The sequence below is a fragment of the Dama dama genome, chromosome 8 (assembly GCF_033118175.1).
Source record: "Dama dama isolate Ldn47 chromosome 8, ASM3311817v1, whole genome shotgun sequence".
Taxonomy (NCBI): domain Eukaryota; kingdom Metazoa; phylum Chordata; class Mammalia; order Artiodactyla; family Cervidae; genus Dama; species Dama dama.
This window is the reverse complement of record NC_083688.1, coordinates 42,387,495-42,412,716: the sequence shown is the minus strand read 5'-3', so window position 1 is coordinate 42,412,716 and position 25,222 is coordinate 42,387,495. Positions and strand designations below refer to the sequence as shown.

Genomic DNA, 25,222 nt, shown 5'->3' with positions numbered 1-25,222 from the left:
CCATGGACAGAGAGGAGCCTGGTGGGCTTAAGAGTGGAGAGATTCACTCATTATGTGACATATGCACCCTGTTGAGGGAGGTATTCTAAGATTATATGACTATAAGGTGACCCAACTGGGCTTTGACTCCTACGACTGTGGGACTTCAAGTCCTTTGCTTTTTGCCATTGGAGTTCCCAAATACATGATTCTTGCCCCCCTGCCCCCACCCCCAGCTGGGTGTCCTACAATTCAACTCAGTTCTGACACTATTTACCTGGAGTTAGTGTCAGATCAATAGGTTAAGGGCTCAGTCCAGTAAGACCACCTCCATTTCAGAAGCCAACTGCAAGTCCCTGGTTGTCACTTGTACTTCTGACCAACGGGCTACAAATTTGGTTCCCACAACCCCACCTCGGATTCAACAGTGTGTTAGGGCGGCTCACAGATCTCAGAAAAACACTCATGCTTCCTGAGTGTTTATTACACAATAAAGGACATGATAACTGAACAGCCACGGGAGGAGATAGATGTGGAGTGAGTTCTGGATTCCAAGTACTGGAACTGAAATTGGGGTGCCCTACCCTCCCTGCTTGTGATGTGTTCACCAACCCAGAAACTCCCTAAAACCTGTAGTTCAGGGATTTTATGAATTTTTTTTTTTTTTTTTATCACTTAGGCATGATTAACTTTTAACTCAATGTCCAGTCCTTCTCTCCTCCCCAGAGAATAGGGGATGAAACTAAAAGTTCCAAGCTTCTGATCATAGCTTGAACTTTTTGGTCACCAGCTCGCTTCTGAAAGTTCTCCAGGCGCCCAGCAAGAGTTACCTCATTAGAAAAAAAAAAAATGTTCCTATTATCCAGGAAATTCCAAGGAATTTAGGAGCCCTGTGTCAGGAACTGGGGCCAAAGACCAAATATCAAAACAAAAGATCTTTATTGATTCAGTTCAGTTCAGTTCAGTTGCTCAATCACGTCCGACTCTTTGCGACTTCATGAATCGCAGCGCGCCAGGCCTCCCTGTCCATCACAAACTCCCAAAATTTACTCCAACTCATGCCCATCGAGTTGGTGATGCCATCCAGCCAGCTCATCCTCTGTCGTCCCCTTCTCCTCCTGCCCCCAATCCCTCCCAGCATCAGGGTCTTTTCCAATGAGTCAACTCATCACATGAGGTAGCCAAAGTATTGGAGTTTCAGCTTCAACATCAGTCCTTCCAATGAGCACCCAGGACTGATCTCCTTTAGGATGGACTGGTTGGATCTCCTTGCAGTTCAAGGGACTCTCAAGAGTCTTCACCAACACCACAGTTCAAAAGCATCAATTCTTCGGCATTCAGCTTTCTTCACAGTCCAACTCTCACATCCATACATGACTACTGGAAAAACCATAGCCTTGACTAGACGGACTTTTGTTGGCAAAGTAATGTCTCCCCTTTTTAATATACTATCTACGTTGGTCATAACTTTCCTTCCAAGAAGTGTCTTTTAATTTCATGGCTGCAATCACCATCTGCAGTGATTTTGGAGCCCAGAAAATAAAGTCTGACACTGTTTCCACTGTTTCCCCATCTATTTTCCATGAAGCGATGGGACCAGATGCCATGATCTTAGTTTTCTGAATGTTGAGCTTTAAGGCAACTTCTTCACTCTCCTCTTTCACTTTCATCAAGAGGCTTTTTGTTCCTCTTCACTTTCTGCCATAAGGGTGGTATCATCTGCATATCTGAGATTATTGATTAGGGAATTGAAAAAGTTTTAGGAGCTCTTGGTAGGAGCCAGGGATGAAGACCAAAATACATATTTCATATTATATCACAATATTACATGCCCTGAGACTTTTTTTTAAAAGATCTTACCCCTAGGGTTAGTTCCTATTATGTTTCAAACAGCCTATAGAATTTGGTCACTTGTATTTTTCTCTGATGAGCCATGTAGTGTGTACTTCAGTATACCTGTTGATTTATTAAGGTCATTTGTTCCATAATAGAGCATATGTCCTTGAATTGCAAGAGTGTATGTGGGTTTAAGGAATCTGGAATTTCTTCAGAAAAATACAGGTGCATTTTTATGAAACACTGTTTAATTAAGTCATCTCAGTGCCATCTTGGGTCACTATTCTCTTTCTTCTCCCTCTATGTGACCCTCTGGTCACACATGTCTAATAAGACATCTTGTTACTATTTTGCTAGATTCCATATATATGTATTAATGTATGATATTTGTTTTTCTGACTTCACTCTGTATAATAGGCTCTAGGTTCGCTCACCTCACTACAATGGACTCAAACTTGTTCCTTTTTATGGCTGAGTAATATTCCATTGTATTTATATACCACATCTTCTTTAAGTCTTCCTAGGTGGCTCAGTGGGTAAAGAATCTGCCTGCAGTGCAGGAGATGGAGGAGAATCGGGTTCAATCCTTGGTTTGGGAAGATCCCTGGAGGAGGAAATGGCAACCCAGTCCACTCTTCTTGCCTGGAGAATCCCATGGACAGAGGAGCCTGGCAGTCTATAGTCCATGGGGTCGCAAAGAGTCAGACACAGCTGAAGCCACTGAGTGTGCACAGAGCAGACAGGCAATGCATATTCCCTATCCTTTCGTCCTGAAGGAGTCTGCAGTCCTGGAGGGGGCTGGCAGTAGGGAGGCAGCACAGGGCTGGGATTATGGCATGGTAGTTCCAGTTAGAAAGGTCCAGGTCCTAATCCTGGCCCCACTGCTTCCTGAGACTTCCTAGCCTGCTCTCAGCGTCAGTCTTCTTATCTGTACAATGGGGATAGATGAGCATGTTCTTATATAGATTGTTTGAGTATACTTCGAGATCAGGTGTGTAAAGTGCTTGGTTCAAAAGTGTTATTATTATTATTACAGGAAATGTCATCCAATCCTTTGGCCACCTGAGGGGAAGAGCCAACTCACTGGAAAAGACCCGATGCTGGGAAAGATTGAGGGCAGGAGGAGAAGGGGGTAACAGAGGGTGAGATGGTTGGATGGCATCACCAACTCAACGGACATGAGTTTGAGCAAACTCCAGGAGACAGTGAAGGACAGGGAAACCTGGTGTGCTGTACTTCATGGGGTCACAAAGATTTGGACACAACTTAGTGATTGAACAACAACAGCAAGAAGGATGGTCTCAGTACTCCAAGCATTAATGGATTTAAGGTCTCTTATTTCATCCCTATCATTTCTCCTTCTTAGTGTATGTGAATGCCATTCCATTTCAAGAGCAAATGTGAAAGGTCTGTAATGAAATGGTTTGTTTCTTTAGTGTGTTAAAAAAAGCAAGGCAAATGCCAAAGTTTGTGTTTCTTTATATTCTAAAGAGTGAACATCAAATACCCTTAGTCAAGTAATAAAATCAAGTATACTTAATTATTGTTTTGTGGGTCTGTGTAAATCAGCTAACCTCTTTGGGCATCAACATCCTCTTTTGCAGAATAAAGGAGCTAGTCCATATCATTGCACTCCTTTCCAAGTAAGGTTGATTCAGTTAAGCACTACCACATGCATAATATCAACTAGATGCTCTATGCTTGAAGCATATTTCTTTTCTATGCAGCTATTAATTTGCTCCTTAGTCTTTTGTTATCAATCACAGGAAATATGGGGGAGTCTTTGTTTCTACTCTGCATATTCTTAATCTCTGTGCTGAATTTTAGAGTCTCTTGTTCTAGATCTGGGTGGTGTGGGGACTCCAGAATAGGGTAAACTTTCAGAGAAGCGTATCTTGACTTATTTATTTGACTGTGTTGGATCCTAGTTGTGGCACTGGGATCTTCAGTCTTTTTTTGCAGCATGCACACTCTCAGTTGCGGCATATGGGATCTAGTTCCCTGACCAGGGATTGAAACCAGGCCCCCTTTATTGGGAAGGCAGAGTCTTGGACACTGGACCACCAGGGAAGTCCTATCCTGCCTTTTACAAATTGTTGCTAGAAAGACATTAGGGTAAGATAGAAGTTCCTCTATATCTTCGAGGAACTAGGAATACTGGGTCAAATTTGAGAAATGAATCTTCTCTTGAAGATGTCCCCCTCATGACTGGGGACATGACTTCATCATTTACCTTTAGTTCACAGGTGTAAATGAATCATTTCCAAGGACAGATTACGCCAAATGGCAAGAAGATATATTGGTATGGGAGTGGGAAGGTCACAAAAACTGTGAGAAAATTAAAATATGGACAAAGAGGGTCTACTAGAATGGGAAATACTTTTGTATTACTTTTGTAATACTTCTGTCATTTGCCAGACAAGAAGAGGGCAGGACATGAAGTCTTCTTTCACTTATAGCTAAATCATGAAAGATGTTCAATGTAGTAATTGAAAATAGCAAAAATTTGTTAATTCCATCAGGGGATTGTTAGACAGCTTATGGGCTTCCCAGGTAGCTCAGGTGGTAAAGATTCTGCCTGCAGTGTGGGAGACCTGGGTTCAATCCCTGGGTTGGGAAGATCCCCTGGAGAAGGGGGGCAACCCACTCCAGTATTCTTGCCTGGAGAATTCCGTGGACAGAGGAGTCTGGCAGGCTACAGTCCAGGGGTTGCAAAGAGTTGGATATGATTGAGCAACTAACACACATAGACAACTCATGAGGTGATTATAGGATGAAATATTATGTATCAGTTTCAAATAATGTTTATAAAGAATGCTTGCAGGTCACGGGAAAAATGTTCAGGATATAACAGATAATAGTATAGACCTGTTGAAAACTATAAATAAAACCTGATATTAAATATGTAAAAATCTTAATAGAAAAGGACCAGAAAGTTAACAGTGTTTATATCAGAGTGGTAAGATCATAGGTGAATTTTGTTTTAGTGTTTCTTTTGACATTTACAAAAGTAAAAGTATCTTTTTCTAAATTTTCTATATGACATATGACCTCCTTTTATTGTTGTTGTTCAGTCACTCAGCCGTGTCTGACTCTTTGTGACCCCATGGACCGCAGCACTCCAGGCCTCCCTGTCCCTCTCCATCTCCTGGAGCTTACTCAAACTCATGTCCATTGAGTCAGTGATGCCATCCAACCATCTCATCCTCTGTCATCCCCTTCTCCTGCCTTCAGTCTTTTCCTGCATCAGGGTCTTTTCCAATGAGTTGGCTCTTCACATCAGGTGGCCAAAGTATTGGAGCTTCAGCTTCAGCATCAGTCCTTCCAATGAATATTCAGGATTAATTTCCTTTAGGATCAATTGGTTTGATCATTTATAGTCAGAATAAAAATCTATATACAAAATATTATTATTATTTTTTAAGACATATACACAAACTTCAAACTAAGTTAATCACATAAAGCTTAGATTTTTCAGGAAAGCAGAAAAAAGTTACTGGAAGGTTTTTGAACAAGCTGTGGAGTACAAGATCCTGACACAGGCTCCTAAAGAGGATAGCAGGGCTGGCCGCGACAGGGGAAGGCCCCTAAACACAGAAGACTTTCTCAGAAGGTAAGGCCTGCAGAGGCGTGGTCACCAGCCTCAGGGAGGCTGCTTGGAGCCTCCTTTCATGCCTGCCACTTAACCTCTAATTTCCTTGAGGAACATACAGACCACTAGACACCAAGAGGCTTTTGTCACCTCACTGCCCCCTAAAGACACAGGATACTTTCGACTCTCCCTTTGCTTAGGGAACCTCATCCAGATATTCTGTAGGTGGGGTGCTTGCAAGTGGGGTGTCTCTCTCAAAGTTCCTTGAAGTGAGTTGGGAAAGATTTGGCCTAAACTAAACAGTTTGTGTTTAGTGGGCTGCCTACGTCCAACACAAACGTTCAATTCCTCATATTTATAAATGTCAATGCTGATAACTATTATTTCCCAAATCTTCAATATAATCCTTTTTTTAAAAAAAATTATTTACTTATTATTTTTGGCCATACTGTGTCTTCACTGCAGTGACTGGGTTTTCTCTAGTTGCAGTGAGTGGGGGCTACTCTTGAGTGTGGTGTGAGTTTCCGCAGTTGGTGTGTGGGCTCAGTAGTTGTGGCACACAGGCTGACTTGCTGCCCGGCGTGTGAGATCTTTCTGGATCAGGGATCAAAACCATGTCCCCTGCCGTGGCAGGCAGCTTCTTAACCTCTGGACCAGTGGGGAAGTCCCTCAGTATAATTCTTATTGGTGTCTTTTGGACACAGTCTATCCGCGTCTCATGAAAAGCCCTCCTCTTTTAGAATCGTCTCATCTGTCTACCCTTACAATTCAGATTTCAAGCACCCGTTTTTCACAGCCCTGACACCCCTCTACGGAGCATGATTTCCATGAGACCATCAGAGAGTGACTGATACTCTGTTTCAGTGACAAGAAAAGGTTTGCCTTTAAAAGAAGAGGAAAAGTCAGAAGTCATCAAAACAATGTAATATCCTGTGTGAAATGTTTGAGGTTTGAGTCCCTTGATCATGTGCCCCACGAGAAGTAAGTCGGTGGTGGTGGCCGCGGATGACGAGTCGAGTCACTCAAGTCTGTCTTCAGCTCACCTCACACTTGGGCTTCTCGGGGAGGAGGGGCTGGAGCCGCGGCCCACCTCAGCACCATGATCCTCAGGCTGCTCCTGGCTCTCAACTTCTTCCCCTCAATTCAAGTAGCAGGTAAACACTTTTGATTTCTTTCCTCCTCCGGCGTTTTCTTTTGAGGATTTCTGTTCATTTCATTTCATTTATTTTTCAGGAAAAAATGTCTTTAAATCGTGCACTCTCTATTTGGTATATTTCAAAAGGGACAATGCTTTTCTTCATTTATCAGTGAATGGTTCATTTTAAATTTCGAAGCACTCAGGACATTTGGGCATTTGAAGTGTAGTTTTTGCTATGAAATGGCAACCTGTTATTGAAGAAACTCATTGATTCTCAGACTATAGCCAGCAAAATACTTAAATAAACATTCTTTGGAATTAAATCAGATTTATCTAACTATTAGTTGGTAATGTCCCAAGAATTTTTAGCCTTTGTGTATACAAATATATTTTTAAATGGAAGAAAATTGCTGTAAGCAGGTTGGTTCTGAGAGCTCTGGACTTAGACTGCCTGGGTTCATATCACAGATCTATTTCTTGATAACTGAGCTTAGACTAGTATTTAAACTCTCTAAGCCTCAGTGTCCTTATTTGTGATAATAAATTCATCTCAAGGTCATTGTGGGGATAAAATGAAACAAACCATGAGAAATGTTCAGCACAGTCAATGCTTAGCCGGCAAGATAAAGGTTGGCTCTAACTACCATGTCTTGTTGTTTAGTCACTAAGTCCTGTCCGACTCTTTTGCCATGTCTACTTGAATTGAAAGAGTGCCAAAATGAATTCTGGAGTTGTCACAGACACTGGTGCCATACAGATGCTAATAAATTAGTTTTTCTAAACAGCTGGTTGATATCTGTTTCAAGTGGTTGAAATTCTTTAAGTTTTCAATGATGATGGGGATGAGGATGAAGAACTTGATGTGATCACAGTTCACCCCATTTCAGATAAAGAGTTGGGGGGAGGAAGGTTAATTTGGCTAAAGATCCACACGTAGGGGTTGTTGGAACCAGGGTCTGAACCACCTTTGTCTGACCAGCACTTTGTCTCTGCTCTTATGCTACCCCGCCTAATAGGGTGTGCTTTATAATTTCTTAGCTCCAGATATGTCCAGGGTTAGATCATCTTTGGTAAATCACAGTTCCAAACAGAAAGAGTTTGTTGCTTACTTAGGTGGGCTGGAGTCAGGTGTTCGTTCAACTTGTTCTCAGAGTTAGAAAATGGTCCTACTTGGCTCAAAAATTGGACAGATAGGGGTTAATTGGCATATTGAAATAAGGATAGTTATTTTTCCCTTGAAGATACAGTGAAAGGCCAGCATCTTCCATTTTCTTTCTCACTTATGCTGGTAGTATGGGGATTGCATGATTTCTTGCTGTCCTTAAATATCATGTGCGTGAGTTCCAAAGAGTGTAATCACCCAACTTGTGCAATACACCCATCTGTTTCGTTGTTGAGGTGCCAGTGAGCACCTTAAAACTTCTGTGTATTTATAAAAGGTGTTGATATAATAAAAGATATGAGCTGGTGATGGGATAGGTTAATACCCAGCACTGAGAGCTAACAAACATTCTTTAAAAGAATCTTCAATATCTATCTTTTAAGGGATCTCTAAAATTTATTTTTAAAGACTATTTAAAATTTCATAATTAATTAGGCCATAAAGAATGGGCAGAAAGGAGAGAGAAGCCCCACTCTGATGGAAAACTATTTAAAATTGGTAACTGTATACAAAATACTTTTCTTTGCGCACAGCCATCATCATCAATTCATTCACTCTCCTTGGGAGACATGTTTTGTAAGACTCAAGGCTTTATATGTTTCCTTTAGCACATTTATTAAAAGGGGGATAGCTAGAGAAGCAGTGAAAAGATCATACACATGGAAACTGTCTTTGACTTGAGGTACATCTATGTTTCAAATGCTGGTTCACCCCCCATAATCACTTTTAAGATTTGGTGCTGAGTGGCCATCTGATGAAGTAGGAAAGGGGCAGAGAAGGCAATTTCTTTCTTTCTCTGTCTTTTTGAGAAGGCACTTTCAAAATGCCTCTTTCAGTAAGAAAACTTATGAGAAAAAATAATTACAACATACAAAAATGTCTGGTCCCTTCTAATCAGTGGTGCAAAATCTTCCATGTGCTTTTTGTTTCTCTCTGCTTTACCCTCCATGAAAAAGTTACAGTTAAGGAAATTCTCTGGTCAAAGTGTAGCCATCCTCTTGAGGACTGTGAAAGACTAATGCTCTCTCTGTGTTGAGATGTGTGCACGTGTCTGTGTGTGAAGGACAGTTTTTTTGACCAGTTTAACAATTCTAACTCTTTGTCTCACAGCATAGCTTTAAATATTTATCCTATGAAGGTCAAACCTGAACCTGATTCTTCATGATTTTAATGACACTATAAAAGATCTTTAGAGTAAAATTAAAGAAGAATGACTCAGGAAACATAAGAAAACCTTAACTGACACAACTCCTTTACTAATATGATATGTCTTTTTTATTGGATAATTGCGCAGTTGAGATCCACAACAGAGGATTTTGTTGATTTCGGAATATGAATCCAGCTTAGAACTGGAGGCCCTTGAAAGGGAAACAATTTGTGGTTGACGATAGAAGGAGGGTACCTATAATACATAGTATTGTTCATTGATTTTTCAGTCAATACTGATTTTTTTTCAGCAAGCTAATCATCCAATATGAAGGCAAAAATCAGGACAACACATTTTTTTTTTTTTTTTTAAAACGAGAGCATTTCTTTTCATTTCTTCCCAAACCTTAGGAAGGAAACTGTCCAAAATGGCCAATTTGAACACGATTGATTTCTCTGTTGCTGCCCTATTCCCCACAGCATTTCTTTTTCTGAGAGAGGCACAGAAGGCAGGAAAATGATTGGTATTTAATGAAAAACCATCAGCAAAGCAAGGTAATTAAAGACTTTACTTTTAGTTCAGCAAATGACCCCGCTGAGGTAGTTGTACACAAAAGTCATTGACCTCTCTCAGGAAAGTATTGCTCGGAGGCTGGGCTTGGGGAAGTTAGGTAGAAAGATGGACATAGGAAATGCAAGGTAACTAGCTGATTGCTGTGTCTACATGACAACCAATACACAGTAGCCAGTTATTCTGACTGTTCAAAATTGACTGGGTGTTTTGTCATTTCAAGCAAAATTAATGGACATTGCCAAAGTGCAATTAAGAATTTGCTTTAAACTGAGAGAATAGCACTGAAATATACACATTACCATGTGTAAAATAGCTAGCTAGTAGGAAGCTGCGGTATAACCCAGGGAGCTCAGGCCGGGGCCCTGTGACCTCCTAGAGGAGAAGGATGTGAGGTGGGGGGAGAAGCAGGCTCAGGAGGAGGGGGACACATGTATACTTATAGCGGATTCACGCTGGTGTGCAGCAGAAACCAACACACAATTGTAAAGCAAGTAGCTTCCAATTAAAAATTAAAAAAAAAAAACAAGAATTTGTTTTACTCTGTTCTTATACCCAAAGATACTCCTTTTTTTTTTTTTTTAAAGGCAACCATCCAGAAAGAACTTTTACAGCAAGGATTGTAAAATTAATGCCAATGTAACAATACTAGGAAATAGGATGAGTCATTTTCACAGGTAGATTAGAAAAAGAAATGAATCTGTAATGGTTGTTCTGAAGCTCTCACATTCAAACCTTTACTATGGGGAGGGGAGGACCTCACTGTCTCTCCTTTAAACATATACCATCCTCTTTTTTAATATCCTTATTCTATTCTCGTGTCAAAATGCCACATGGCTACCATTCAGCTTTTATCATGTGTGACTATCTTCCTCCAAGTATTTCCTGCTTGCAATGTGCTGACATTTACAAAATGAAAATTATTATGCCACCAACATCCCAGAAGAAAATGCCGTTTGTGGTTTATCATCTTTAAAACAATAGCTCTTTATTCACACATATTGGCTTTGATAATGATACACAATTTTCACTGTAGACTTTCTTGTCTAAAAATCAGAGGGCAGGCCCTCTGAAAGCACAGTTATTTATCCTTTTTCCCTTTCATCTTGGTTCAATTTTTGTTTGCCTTTTTCTAGAAGAAATTTCTTGTTTATGAAAGTTCACAGAGGCTGGGACTTCTTAGTAGATAGTTATGCTGAACTTGAGAAAAAAAATTGACAGCTAGGTGGCTATGTGACAGATTGAAGGGGTCTCCGGTTTCCTAAGACGTGTTAAGGAATCTGTGTCTCTTATGGTAATTTCTTTGACTCTTTTTTGGTCAATGACATTGTGTTGTCATAAAAAAAAAAAAAAAAAATGTACCCAGAGACTTCAGTCAGAATCACCGCATGAGAACTGGTCCCTGAAGCTGGAGGGAAGGTAACCCAGGCCCCATGGAAAGTAGGTATCTAATTGTTTGTTTGTTAAATTCTCATTTTGATGACTCTCAGCACTAGAAGAGAGGTGGGCTGGATATGTTCAAGGGCTACTCAGCCGCTTGTTAGAGGATATGAGAAAGAGTTTAGACTTCTTGGATGTTAGGATTTCAATACTAATTTCCTAGGCATCTTAATTCAGTCTATGTGTGACCATTCAGATTATTTTAGCTTTTATTTTCATTGTTGGAAGAGAAGTGAGTGGTGGTGGTGAATTTCTTACTTAGCTGAGACTTTATCTCTGCATCACCATTACCGTCATCTTTTTCATTTGTCATCATCTTCATTATCTTGGGGACTCTGGTTGCCAAGGTAACCAGGTTTATAGTTCCTGATGGTGTCATAAGAGTCACCCACTCACAGTTCACTCTGATCTCTAATCTAATCGTGAGCCCCTTTCTGCATATCTGAGTCACCTTGTTGGTTCACAATCCACTGCCTAATGTATTGATTATAAGAGTAACCCCTACTCATTACCTACTCACTCAAACAAGAATATTAATTATGGACATATCTTACATTTTTAACAATGACTTTGGTTCCCCTGCTAAGAACTTAGGTGGGTGATTTTTTTTTTTCAACTTGAAAATATAGAGAGTTGTGCTTTTCATTGCTTATTTGACGTGTGATGAAGTGTCAGAACATCACTGTGGCTGTATTGGCAGCTTTGTGTAACCTCGATGACTTGCTTTGAAATTGAAAGGGTACATAATTTAGACCAGCTTCAGGAATGTTGAGTCCAGGAGGATTCCATTTCTGATTCACAGACTCTATCCCATAGAAAGTGGGTCAGGATGGAATCTTAGGAGAAGAATGTTTCCTCCCATCCCGAGGCTCTTGGGGAGATTAAAAAGAGTGTCAGTAAGTTACTCTTCTCTGAAGTGTCTGCTCCTTCTTGTGCCTTGGGAAGACAGATCTTCATGTCATCATTCAACAGGTATTTATTAACATCTTCTATGGCTTCCGTGGTGACTCAGGGGTAAAGAATTCGCCTGCCAATGCAGGAGACGTGGGTTTGATTCCTGGGTTGGATTGATGCTCTGGAGAGGGAAATGGCAGGCCACTCCTGTATTCTTCCCTGGGGAACCCAGGGACAGAGAAGCCTGGTAGGCTACTGTCCATGGGGTAGCAAGAGTCGGAAACAACTTAGGGACTAAACAATAACAACACGCTGTTTCAGGTTCCGTGACTGATACAAAACCCAGTTTGAGCTTCGGTGAAGTTAAAAATGAGAATTGTGAAAGCTTTCCAGATTTTTTTTTCTCTTTCAATTTAGGAACCCTGTGAATGATTTCCATCTATACTAATTGATTTTAAGGAAAACAATTATAAGCTGAAGCATCCACAGAATTGCTGAATTCAACCATAGACATTTTTTAAAGATGGGAGGAAACTTAGACGTCTCTCAATTTTTAGAAAAGGAAGTTGTGTTGCTGGTTCCTAGAAGATGCTACTAGAAGATGACATTGCAATGTTTCCTGGAGTTTTGGGATGCTTTTAGGCTGGACCCATTTTACTTATCTAATCTATCTCCTTTCATACTGTAATGTAAGATCCTTAACCCTTTCTTATATTGTGGCTTTCTTCACTGTCTCACACACCTGTAATCCATGTTTATGATCTTTCTGATGTTGTTTCCATTTTGGATTCCCTCTTCCTTTTCATGGGTGTCTAAGGTGGAAATGGCAACCCACTCCAGTATTCTTGCCTGTGAAATCCCGACAGAGGAGCCTGTCGGGCTATGGTCAGTGAGACTGCAGTCAGAAGTGACTTAGTGACTGAGCGTGCATGCCTCCTTTCCATGCATCCAAACCCTAATCGACTTTCACTTTAAGTCTTTAGTGCAAGATCCATCTCCCTGAGGAAGCATTCCCTTGGTATTCAGTCTTTCCTATGGTCTTGTAAGAGGAATCCCAATGGGAGTGTAACTCAATCTAACATGTTTAATAAACCTCTCTTATATTTCAGTTTCTATTGGGATCTGAAGGAATATAAAAAGAGGAAAAGAGATATAGACTTAATTGGCACACAAGAATTGCTTCTGTAATTAAGTAGTTCTCTGTGCTTTTAGAGACTTCAGCTCTAGTTGTAAAGACTATATATAACGGGATATAACAGCTGGAAACAGATAAATAAAACTTGGCAGTTTCCTACTTCATCATGCTATTTGATGCTATAATGGATTGGCATATATTATTTTTGTAATCCATTATGTTCCCTACTCCTCTTACCTAAGAAGTTCTTCTCTGAGACCCTACATGGCAAAGTGAGGGACTTCTTTCTTCGTCAGGATTCCTAAAATTATTATTGTGTGCTGTGCTGGTACATCTGTTTTTTTCCTCTAGACTGTGAGCTCCTTGCAGACAGGATTGTATCATACCCATCCTTATAACCTCGAAACTATGTATAGTGCAGGATGTGTTGTGGGTGTTGGGCAATTATTTGTTGAATAAGGAAATGAATGAACTAAAAGAGGAAGTGTAAAATGATTAATAAGGTTAATATAGAAGCTTTTATGGAAATCTGGGAGTTAAGTTGGACTTTAAAGCTAGATAAGAAGTGAGTGCATGATGTTATTAATAATAATTGCTAGCTAATATTTATTTTACACTTATAGTGTTCCATACATTCTTTTATCTGGCCTTCCCTGTATTAAATCATTTATTCTTTCCCTAAATCCTTTGAAGTAGTTACAGTGATTATCTTGTGTGTAAGATGCATGGAGCGGATAGAACAACTTATCTGGGGTCACACAGCTAGTCAGCGAGTCAGTCCAGGCGCTCTTGCTCCAGGGTTCATGTTCTTACCAAGGCTATGTTGCCTCAGGAAGGAGAAGAAATACAAATGAAGACATTATACCAGGGTTATAATTCCATGTTCTTGGAACAGATGGCCAGTCTGAAGGTATAGAGGCTTGGAGTGGTGGGGTTGAGTCAGGTCAAAAGGATTGAATGCTCATAATGGAAATTCAAACTTTGTTTTCAAGACACTGGGAAGCAGCTGGAAGTTTGCAGAAGCAGGATGATCTAGAATGTATGGAGACTGGTGACCAGGAGATCATGTCACTCTGTCACTTTGTCAGGAAGAGGGTCATAGGATTTGGGCAAAGGTGGAAATAGAAAGAAGGGACTATTCTGAGAGATATTTTGAAAGTAGATATTTCAGGGCTTAGTACCTGGCTTGTGAAAGGGAAGGAGGGATAAAGAATGATGTCAAGATTTTGGCTTAAAAGGAATGGTGGTGTCACCACCTGGAACCAAGATTTTGTTGTTCAACTGAGTTTTGGAGGAAAATAGTGCTTAACTTTAGATGCACTGAGTTTGAAGTAAAGACTTGAGATGTCAGAAAAATGTCCAGTACAAAGCCGAAGATGTGGGAACCAGGTAAGAAGAAAACACTTAGGAATCCTCAACTTTGGAATAAAATTGAAGTGACAGAAATTAATTGTTAGGAGAAAGGAGAGGGAACAACTATAGAAAAGCAGAGAGTTGAATGAACTCTGGAAAATAGGCCTAGTTAGGACTTAGCTCAAGAGAAGGTTGAGCTAGTGAAGGAGACAGAGAGTGTGTTGGAGAAAGAAGAGGGGAATGAGGCTCATAGAATGTCACCAGAGCCAGAGAAGAAAGAGTTTCAAAAAGAGGTAATGGTTAATAGCATTGATTATACACACACACACACACACACACACATGCACAAAGTCGTTGTTGTTTAAATTGCTAAGTCATGTTCAAACTCTTTTGTGACCCCATGGACTGTAGCCTGCTAGGCTCCTCTGTTCATGGGATTTCCCAGGCAAGAATACTGGAGTGGGTTGCCATTTTCTTCTCCAGGGCATCCTCCTGAGCCTGGGATTGAACCTATGTCTCCTGATCTTTAACACTGAGCCACCAGGGAAGCCCTGGAAAGATTATTGATTTTGGCTGAGAGGAGGCCATTTGAGGTTTTTTGAGTTTAGGCAGAGATGGCAAAGGAAGATAACTCTTCAAAGGGTTGAGAAAAGATAGAGGGGGATAAAAATGAGATAGTGAAAAGGAGAGGAAATTTCTAGATAAAGTGAAGACCATCAGGAACTTATATCACCTATAGAATTTATCATAGTAATTTATACATAGTCCACATGTAACATTTGCAAGCCAAGTGACTTAATTACATTTGACATGTGGAAGGAGCCACTTGTTGGTCTTGAGTGTGTGTGTGTTGCATGGGTAGTGGGGAGAGAGGGCTATTAAGAAAGAAAAGAGGAAGAGAGAGAGAAAAACAAGAGAATGGAGGCAATTTTCTTTGAGGAGGAGGGGATGGAGATTTGGAGAAAGGGAGTATCAGAGAGAGGAGGGGAAATGTCTGAGAAGACTGGGAGGAAGGGAAGAGGTTTATAGAGGTAGAGATGTGTTGGGATGAAGCCAGGGTAGATGAGTGATTCCACACTGGCAAACCTGACATTGAAATGGATATATATATATATATAAAATTTCTCTCAAGATAGGTCATTGTGTTAAACCTATCTCAACAATGGTGACTGGGACAGTACATACCTTAACTTTGAAGAGTTAGTCGGTTTGTACCATAAATTTGCTTGAGTCTTCAAATCTCTACATGTGGCTAGACTTGGCCTCAGCTCACAGCTTTGATAACAGTATCACAAGGTTCAGACAAAGCCTGCCCAGCATCATGGGCAGGGCTCCAGTTTCCAGTCAGGGACATTAATCTTGGCATCTGTGTCTTGTTTGTTTGTTTGTTTTTTTCAGAGGAAGGACATGGTGGCTTGCCCTTGGCTTTAGGGAGACTGTGACTGTTATTCTTTTTCCAAACTCAAAAGCTAAAACCCCTGATTTATCAAGAGAGGGGAATATGATGAAGAGTTTTAGTTTGTTACACTATGACTTAACTTTTCTAGGCCTTCATTTCCTCATCTGATATACAACGGGATTGGGACAAGAAGACATCTCAGGTCTGTTTCTGGCTTAAAAATACCTCTTAAATGGGATAAAAGGTTTAGCTTTTATCAGCTCTAACAAGGCAACCAGATCACCCCACCCCTTTGTGGATGCTCTATGATAGAGAAAACACAAGAATTGCAACAAGTCACCTTGGAAATTGGAGAGATTGTGGACCAGGGTCTTAGATACTAATATGCTTAGAAATGACTGCAGGGTTTGGGGGAACAATATTGCCTTTGTTCTCCCCATCTTCCTACATAATGTTAAGGTTTAACACTAACTATTTTTCGAACTTCCAGGTGATGACTTACCTAGAAAATTCTGAATGTGCCAAGGTGATCCTAAGCAGACTTCTCAAAGGTGTAGACTTCCCAGGTGGTGCAGTGGTAAAGAACCCGCCTGTCAGTGCAGGAGACACTAGAGATGAGGGTTTGATCCCTGGGTCGGGAAGACCCCCTGGAGTAGGAAATGGCAACCCACTCCAGTATCCTTGCCTGGAAAATTCCCATGGACAGAAGAGCCTGGTGAGCTCCAGTCCATGGGGTCACAAAGAGTTGGACACAACTGAGCACACACACCCAAAGATTTAGGGAGAAAGAAACAGGAAAAATATACTGTTGTCTTCTTTACAGAGTTGTTTAGAAGGAGGGCTAAGAATGATGGTGGCTCAGAAGGAAAACAAGGTTCCCAAGATTTGGTTACTGGATTAAAATGTGTATTTAGAATATAATATATTAATACAGCCAGTTCATTGACACCTGTGGGCATCTGTTAACTGAATTACTGCCACAATATTTATGTAGAAAGTTATAAAATCCTGGTTACCTACCACTTGAACTATAAGCAACCTTTTAGGGTAACAAAATTTGATTCTTAGACTGGTCTGGTGGCTTTTGGTATCATGCATGCTCAGTCACTCAGTTGTGTAGCTTCATGGGCTGCAGCCCACCAGGCTACTCTCTCCATGGAATTTTCCAGGCAAGAATACTGGAGTGGTAGCCATTTCCTACCCCAGGGAAGCTTCCTGACCCAGGGATTGAAACTGTGTCTCCTGTATTGGCAGTTGGGTTCTTCACCACTGAGCCACTGGGAAGCTCCAGCTTTTGTTGTAGGTAACTCTTTTATATCAAAGAAGATGCTCTGCCATTTTGTCCTCTTAGATAATCTTTCTAGCATTAGGAGCTGAGAGGATAATGCAAAGCCTTGATGGTGGGCCTAAGTCTCATCATACTCAAGTTTTTTCTATTTGAAGATTTTTTGATGTTGACCATTTTTAAGGGTCTTCATTGAATTTGTTACAATATTGCTTTTGTTTTGCATTTTGGATTTTTGGCGGAGAGGCATGTGGGATTTTAGCATTCCAACCAGGGATTGAACCCACACCCCCTTGCATTGGAAGGTGAAGTCTTAACCACTGGACTGCCAGAAGAGTCCCACCACTCAAGTTTCTGTTGCTTTGTATGTAGGCTGGATAGTGTCTCTGAATGGTAGGGATGGATTATGGTACAGGAAGTGTTTTTTTTTAATCAGGTTTAATAATAACTATTACCCTAATATAGATGACATTTCAATGTATGTGCCTATCTCTGATTTTCTTGAGCTCTAGTCCAACTCGTCAAACTCCTGGACTTTTCCTCTAGGATGCCTTACCTGCCCTTCAAACACAACATACGTTAAAACCCAACAACTTTTTTCCAAACAAATTTCCTCTCTTCATTTAGCTAATTTTGTCACTGGTCTCTCCTCTAGTCCATGAGCTACACGTCATTTTGATTCCTGCTCACCAGCACCAAGCATATCCCAGCACCAACACCTCACCCACCCCTTCTATCTCAGCTGCTACCTCTGAGCCTCAGACCCCAGGAGCTCACAGTGATGCTGTTGGCTCAGCTCTTACCTGTCTCTGCCTCAGCCCCACCCTCACTCCTAGCTAAAGCACTCCCTGCTAAAGCAGCACTTACTACCTTAGTCTCAGTTCAGGTGTTTTCAATGTCTCCCTTTGCTTTCTAGTAAAGTCCATGTGCCTTTTTCTTGGCATCAAAAGCTCACCATGAGGCATCAGGGATCTTCACTTACTTTCCTTCTATGTAGATACAATGTTCAGCTGATCCCCAATAAATCCTTACACTAAAAGGCATTTCCTTCACCTTAGCCTGTCTAAATTTGCCCAGAAGTTCATGGCCCAGTTAAAGCCCTGTCTTCACAAAAGCAGACTCTTCCCGCACAACTGTCAGTGACCCTCTACAGGCCTCACACACTGTATCTGGCCTTGGAGCATAGCTAGTTGTCAACCTGCCTTAGGATCTCTCCTAGAAGGAAGAGACTGCATCTTTTACATCTTCCCATCTCCCAGAAACCTAGTACAGTAGGCCCCATTACTTATTCGCTGAGTGAAAGCTTGACATTGTCAAGGTAGAAGTTGGAATACCAAAGAGTAATTTTCTGACACATCAAAATTTCTTTTCAGAAAGTATTTGTTGATCGTATTGATAACTTTTCTCTCTCAAGAATTAGTGCCTTAGATCTAGGTGCTTGGATGGGACTTTTTGTCCCTATCTGAACTCTGAGTTACTTTCTGACAATTGCCTGGAGTACAGCAAGTTTTTAAAAGGCCAAGGTCGATTGTCCTCTGCAGTACAGTGTCTGGCTGTGTGAAAACACAGATCAAGGCTGAAGGTGGTGCTTAGACTGGTGAGGGCCAATAGAAGCTTCTATTTCTGTTTCTATTATCATATGTACTTGTTTGAACTACAGTCTCTTTAGGTTTTGTTTGAAAGTCACATTTGCTCTTGGTAAGACTTAATGCACATATATAACTTACAGTTGTGCTTACACGTCCTGGGGAGGGCTGGTTGCTTGGCTTGACTGTTTTTCCCTACAGAATTCATTGCTTCTGTCACGGTGGTCTCCTTTACATGACTCTCTTTTCCTTCTGATTCTGGGAACCTTGCCCTTCCCTTGTACCTTTAGATCTGGGGGTGGTTATAACTCTGCCGCTTTTAGCTACGGGTTCTAGGATTGGGTTGGCCAAAAAGTTCATTTGGGTTTTCCCGTAAGCTGTTACAGAAAAACCCTAATGAACGTTTTGGCCAAAGTGATACTATATCTTGTGCTTCCAAACCTTTGCCAACAGTTTTCTTCTATTATTATTATAAATAACTCACCTCTGATTGCCCAGTTTTGAGTGTGCTGTTTTCTGAATGAGACAAAGTATACATACATGGACTATGCTTTTTCAAAGCCCTTTTTGGGAGGGGCTTCCCATCAATATTTATTCCTTATGAAAATGAGAAGAGTTTCAAGATGACAATCAATAGAAAACTAGATGAAATGACATCAAAGTTATTTTGAAAACATCATGTGAATTACCCTTTTTTTAAATTTCCCTGTTTTAACATGGATTTCAGAGAGTCTGGAGCCTTTCAGAGTTTGACAGCTTTGTTTTTCTCTTTGTTTTCACTGAAAAGGATGGTGAGAGATGCTGTAGTCTGAATGTTGCGTGTTCTTTCTCACATCTGTGTGAAGCCAAGCCACCAACTAGAATTACCAGAGCCTCCGATGTCTGGGTGTCCCTGACCTCCAAGGCAGCACAGTCTGTCCTCTAAATTCCTGAGCAAACCCTGGGCTGGCCTGTGGGCCACCTGCCCCTTGTGGAGCCTGAAAAAGGAGTCAGTGGTCAGATGCCACATGTGGAAGGGTATCCCAGGCGTGAACAGGAAATGTGCTCAGAGGAAAGTTACGGTAACTTCACCAGCTCTGTGGTCAGGGGGAGGTGTTCTGTGCCAGGGGAACCAGCGTCACCTTCACACTATGTTCACAAACATCGCAGGGCAAGATGGTTCAGAAGAGAAGGATTTCATTTTTTTTTTTTTGGTTCCCTCCTAACATGCTAAGTTCTGTTCAGTTAGAATTTTTAAAAAGGAAGCAAGGTGATTAGGATCTTAACAACCTGATTGTTAAATGGCAGAAGAAGCTCTGATTGTGATGTTCAGGAAAAAAGTATTAGTTGCTCAGTCGTGTCTGACTCTTTGTCACCCCATGGACTATATAGCCCACCAGGCTCCTCTGTCCATGGGATTTTCCAGGCAAGAATATTGAAGTAGATTGCCATTTCCTTCTTCAGCGGATCTTCCTGACAGAGATGGACCCCAGTGAAGTTCTTAAGAAGTTCTGAAGAAAAATGATGTTGGTAAAGAAACATGTATGCCGGATAGCACAGGGACCTCAGCTCGGTGCTCTTTGATGACCTATAGGGGTGGGATTGCGGGGGTGGGGGTGAGGAGGGGAGGCTGGGCGATAGGGAGGCTCAGAGGGAGGGAATATATGTATACATGTAGCTGATGTGGTTTGTTGTGCAGCAGAAATTAACACAACATTGTGAAGCATTTATACAGCAGCAACAACAAAAACAGTGAGAAGAATGCACTCTTTACAAATGACCAAAAAAGAAAAAACCCAACATGTATTCTATCTTCTTTAGTGCTTCTTTAACTTCAGTTAAGGAATACAGCCTTCAGTCGTAAGTTCTGTCTATTCCATTTTGGTTCACCAGCTTCTGCATGCCATTGGATTTCTCTTTGGTGCTACAGTAAAGAAAAGGAAAGATGGAATATTGTAAATTAAACATGACAAATAAGTGTAATTCACAAAGGCCCTGAAGTTAGGATTTGCCCAGAGAAGTATAGACTGAAAGTGACTTTGTGTATTGACTAACGTTCGTGTTCAAACTCTCTTGGACATTTGGGCAAGCTGAAATGGAATTGTTTCAATGGTATAATTATCACTTGTGGATCTGAAATAATGATAAGAGACATTTCAGTGACAATCCTGTCTGTAGGCCTTATCTGGGCTCTATCTATGACCTTTAGGAAGTCTCTGACATTGTAAGCAAGACCTTTTGTGTAGAGACAAAGTGAGTTTAGTGACAGATTTTTCTAAATATGACCATGAAATCAAGTCCATCTTGCTAAATGTACGAAATTGGTTTTCTATTCATTCATGATTTAATACATTACTCCTAGAATCATGAACACGTAAATTATATCTTAGCTCTTCTAGAATTTGTGTGGCCTTGTTTAGAAAGCCATTTCCTTCTTCGGTTTCCAGTTGCCTCTTCTGTAAAATAAAGGATTGACTGAGATCACCTCCAACTTTCCTTCCAGCGGAGCAGTTTTTGTAGGATGGTGCTCCAGGAAAATGGGGTAGAAAATGAAATTTATCTTGGTCCTGTCCTCTTCCCACTCCACCGACTCCTCTATTCAACAGTATTCTCCTCCCTAATGCTCACTTATGTGCCATCCAACTATCAGGTCCAACTTTAAAGAAGTTGAGAGAAGGTCTAGAAACAATCACAGGGAAGGAAATGGCAACCCACTCCAGAGTTCTTGTTTGGAGAATCCCAGGGACGGCGGAGCCTGGTGGGCTGCCGTCTATGGGGTCGCACAGAGTCGGACACGACTGAAGCGACTTAGCAGCAGCAGCAGCAGCACAAACAATCTCTGAAATTATGTTGAAATTTTGATGCAAACTGGCAGAGGGAAAAGAACGTGGAAATTCACAATACCATATGTAAAGTAGATTGCCAATGGGAATTCACTGTAGGAGTCAGGAAACTCAAACAGGGGCTCTGTGACAGGCTGAAGTGTGGGATGGGGAGGGAGGTGGGAGGGAGGTTTGGGAGGGAGGGGACACGGCTCCTATAGCTGACAAGAATCCTATAGCTGATTCTTGTTGATGTATGACAGAAAACCAGAAAATTCTGTAAAGCAATTATCCTTCAATTAAAAAAACAAACAAACGAACAAAAAAAAACCCACTAGAAGTCATGAGGCATGAGCCAAGTCCTAAGGGTCACATACTTGTCCGGGAACCTTGGGGAAGAATTAGACCTTCTGCACCTGCTCCTCATCTGTGAAATGGGTGTAAAGATGACTGTCCTATTTATTTATTTCACAGGTTAATGTGGAGCTCATTTGAGATAAAATAGGAGAAAGCACTTTGTAGCTCTATCAATATAGACCCTAGGTGCTCATTTGTCAATGTGTTTCCCACACTGCATTTTAGGTTTCACTTTATTTTGCAATCAAAGCATTAACTGAACAGGTGGGGAGTGTCCTTTTAGGGTCAGGGTTCCTTCCCTGGTGTTTGGAACCACACCTTAAAGATGGTTATCCACTCCACCTGTTCAGAGCATTGTTTATTTTTATAGTAATTGGCCCATTTACAATAGGCCAAAAGGGAAAGTTTTGTTTTGTTTGTTTTTGGTAACCAAGCTCCCTTCCCCTCTTTCTCATGGAAGCACAAGCAACTTTCAATTTTCCAGAAGTCAACTGTATCACATATTCACAGATTATCTGTGGGAAATCTTTCAGTTCTCACTGCCTTGCTCACAAGCAGCAGATAAGTACCTTCTCACCTCCCGGCTTACTCTTCATGTTGCCTGTTGTCAAGGAGGAGTTGTGAGGGAAAGAGGTTTGAGGTTACTGCTTCCTGTCTCCACACCTTTAGCTGGGTTAGCTGCTAGGAAAAGCTTTGAAAAGCAAAGCACTAAATTCATCATCAAAACAACTTGCCAGTTCAATTAGAGACATGTCAGTCAAGCCAATCTTTTGAGATCAGAAGCCAATACAACTGATGGATTGACAATGTCTCTCTTTTAATCTAGTAGGTTTGACCTAGGTAGACTAACTACTCACAAGATGGAAAACCAACTATTTCTAGGGAAAGGGGTGGGTCTGCTAAGAAAAAATTAACCTGAGAAGGATGCTTTCCACTTCTAGCACTAACTGGAAAGCAAAAAGGAATCAAACAGAACATAGTATGGGGAAGCTAAATATTTCTCTGGTTTCTTCTTTTGAGTCTAGATAGGTCCTTGAATTTTATGATATGTCCTAAATTATTTGAAGTACTGTGGAATCCCTAAAACTCAGGGAATCAAAATGTGTATCAAATCCAAATGTCATTTGGGGTTCTGGTTTTTGGTTGCTTCGATGGATCCATGTTATTACTTTAGTATCACAGAGTAAGTGGTGTGCATTTTTTACACATGCCTCATTTTAAGAAAAAAGTAAGAGGAATCAGAATTATTGTGTCTATGGGAAGTCATAGTGATGACATATATTCAATATCACTTAGAACAACTGATTATCTTTTTCTGCCACCAAAAGTAATCTCCTTCCTTTAGTGTTTCTCTAAAGCAGATGTAGATTTTGAAGTCCTTATGAACTGGTTTGTCACTTAGGTTTCTCTGAATGATGGACATAAATGAACCAAGGTGGGACCAAGTACTATAAGGCTATACATGTTGAAAAACAAGAGGTTCTGTTGGCCAGAATGAATTCAACCTGAATCTTAAACTGGGAGGCTGTTGTCCACACTAGCACATATTAAATGAACTACTTCAAGCATAGCTGCTAATTTTAAAAAGATCTGTGCTGATATGGAAGAGAGAGGAAAGTAAACCTTGATAGATAAATTGGACATCTCTTTTCCCTCAAATGGCCATTTAACCAATATTTTTTGAGCTTTTTCTCAACAAAATATTGGTACAAAGGGTCATGCAAGAAGGTACTTTTCCTTCCCTTGCTCAATTGCTGGATAAGCCATCAGCCAGGAGAATACTGACAGTAACAGCCAGCCTAAATACTAGGATCTTGGATTGCTCTTCCCTAAGTAGTACTGGAGGAGAGTGGGCTCAGGAGAAATCTGATTGATCAGTAATAACACTGCTGAGGTCTGAATTAGAGGTTTCATGATCAACGGAAAGAAAATCTTTCAGTTCTCTCATTGTATTATGCTTTGTGAAGGAAAGCAAAGGATGACCACTGCTTCTCCCTTCTGAAAAAGAGCAAATGCTGACTAAGCCCCACGGAGTTGACTGTGGGCCTGGGAAGCTTTGAGGTCATTTGCTTTTTCTTTGCAATGATCCCCTAGGCTGGAAGAATGTCTTCCTCAGAGCCCAGACGTCCAAAGCCCACCTCAGTTTCTGAGCTGTCTATTCTGGTCATGTAATGAATGAAGACATAGGCAAAAGGAAAACGGGGTTACTTACTGGTTGGTCTGTGTGGTCTGAGGACAGTATTTATAACTCCCTCACTCACCACATCTAAGCCCATGCTGAGTTCTGCCAATTTTAGCCTGTAAGTATTTCTTGAGTTCATCCACTTCTTTGTAACCATAGTTCAGGCCCTTATCATCTCTTGCCTAGACTACTGCAATTGCATCCTAACTGGTCTCCATATTTTCACTCTTGTTCTCTTTAAATTTACCTTCCACATTTATGCTATGGGGATCTACATAAAATGAAAACTCGTATGTATGACTCTTCTGCTTAAACTCCTTCAGTAGGCCCTCATTATCTGCAGGAGAGAGCCCAAGCTGTGAACTGCGCTCACTTTGCCAATCTTGTCTTTAACAACTCAGGTCCAGCAAATGGAGGTAGTAGCAATTCCCAACAGCTGCCATACTCGGTATTTTTCTCTTTGTCTATATCTTTCCTACAGTCCCCTACCTCACCCACACCCCCTAAAACAAAGGCTCAGCTAGGAAACTTTTACTTAATAAAAATGTGCTGAATCAACATATGCATAATCCTTAGAAGACTCAGGTCAGCAGTCACCTCCTCCGGAAATCTTTAGCTGGTTCCCTCTAATCTTTAGCTGCCCCCACTAATGCAGATCACTGTGCCGCTGTTTTTAGAGTAGCTGTCGGTTCATAGAGAAGGGACTTGTGGACAGAGTGGGGCAAAGAGAGGGTGGGCCCAATTGAGAGTAGTATTGACATATACACTCTACCATGTGCAAAATACAGCAGCTAGAGGGAAGCTGCTATGCAGCACAGGGAGCTCAGCTTTGTGCTCTGTGATGACCTAGAGGAGCAGGGTGGAGGTGGAGTGAGAAGGAGGCTCAAGAGGAAGGAGATATATGTGTCCTTAGCGCTGATTCACATTGTTGTATGGTGGAAACCAACACAACATTGTAAAGCAATTATCCTCCAATTAAAAAAAGAAAAAGGAGCAGTCTGTTTATGTATCTTTCTTCCCCACCAGATTCTGAGCTGCCCAAAGACAGAAGCTGAGCCCTGCTTCCCTTTGGGAAATTGGTTTCTCTCTCCTAGTGCATCGTGGAAGGGTGTCATGCCTGAGTTCTCAAGATGCACCAAGCGACCTCCTGGAGTGTAGATGCTTGAGCTCCTCTTCCTCCTTCGCTTTCCATGCCACTGTGGGTGCTGGGAGGAGGAAGCCAAACTGAGAGATGATCCAGGATTTCTCTTTAGCCTTACTCAGTTTTCTTGCCCATGCACCCGCCTCTGCACCCTCCTTTTTAAAAATCTCTGCAAAGAAATTCTATTCTCATGTTTTTCTTTTTTTCTTACATCAGCTTTCAAAG

General features: G+C 41.1%; 1 protein-coding gene across 1 annotated transcript in view; it reads left to right on the top strand.

Annotated features, from left to right (window-relative positions):
- The first annotated feature begins 6,186 nt into the window (after positions 1-6,186).
- CD28 (CD28 molecule) overlaps positions 6,187-25,222 on the top strand; it is a 33,023-nt gene continuing 13,987 nt past the window's right edge. The window contains exon 1 of the mRNA XM_061148952.1: positions 6,187-6,561. Within this exon, the coding sequence (XP_061004935.1) occupies positions 6,507-6,561 (55 nt within the window). The 5' untranslated portion in view covers positions 6,187-6,506. The remainder of the gene's footprint in view (positions 6,562-25,222) is intronic.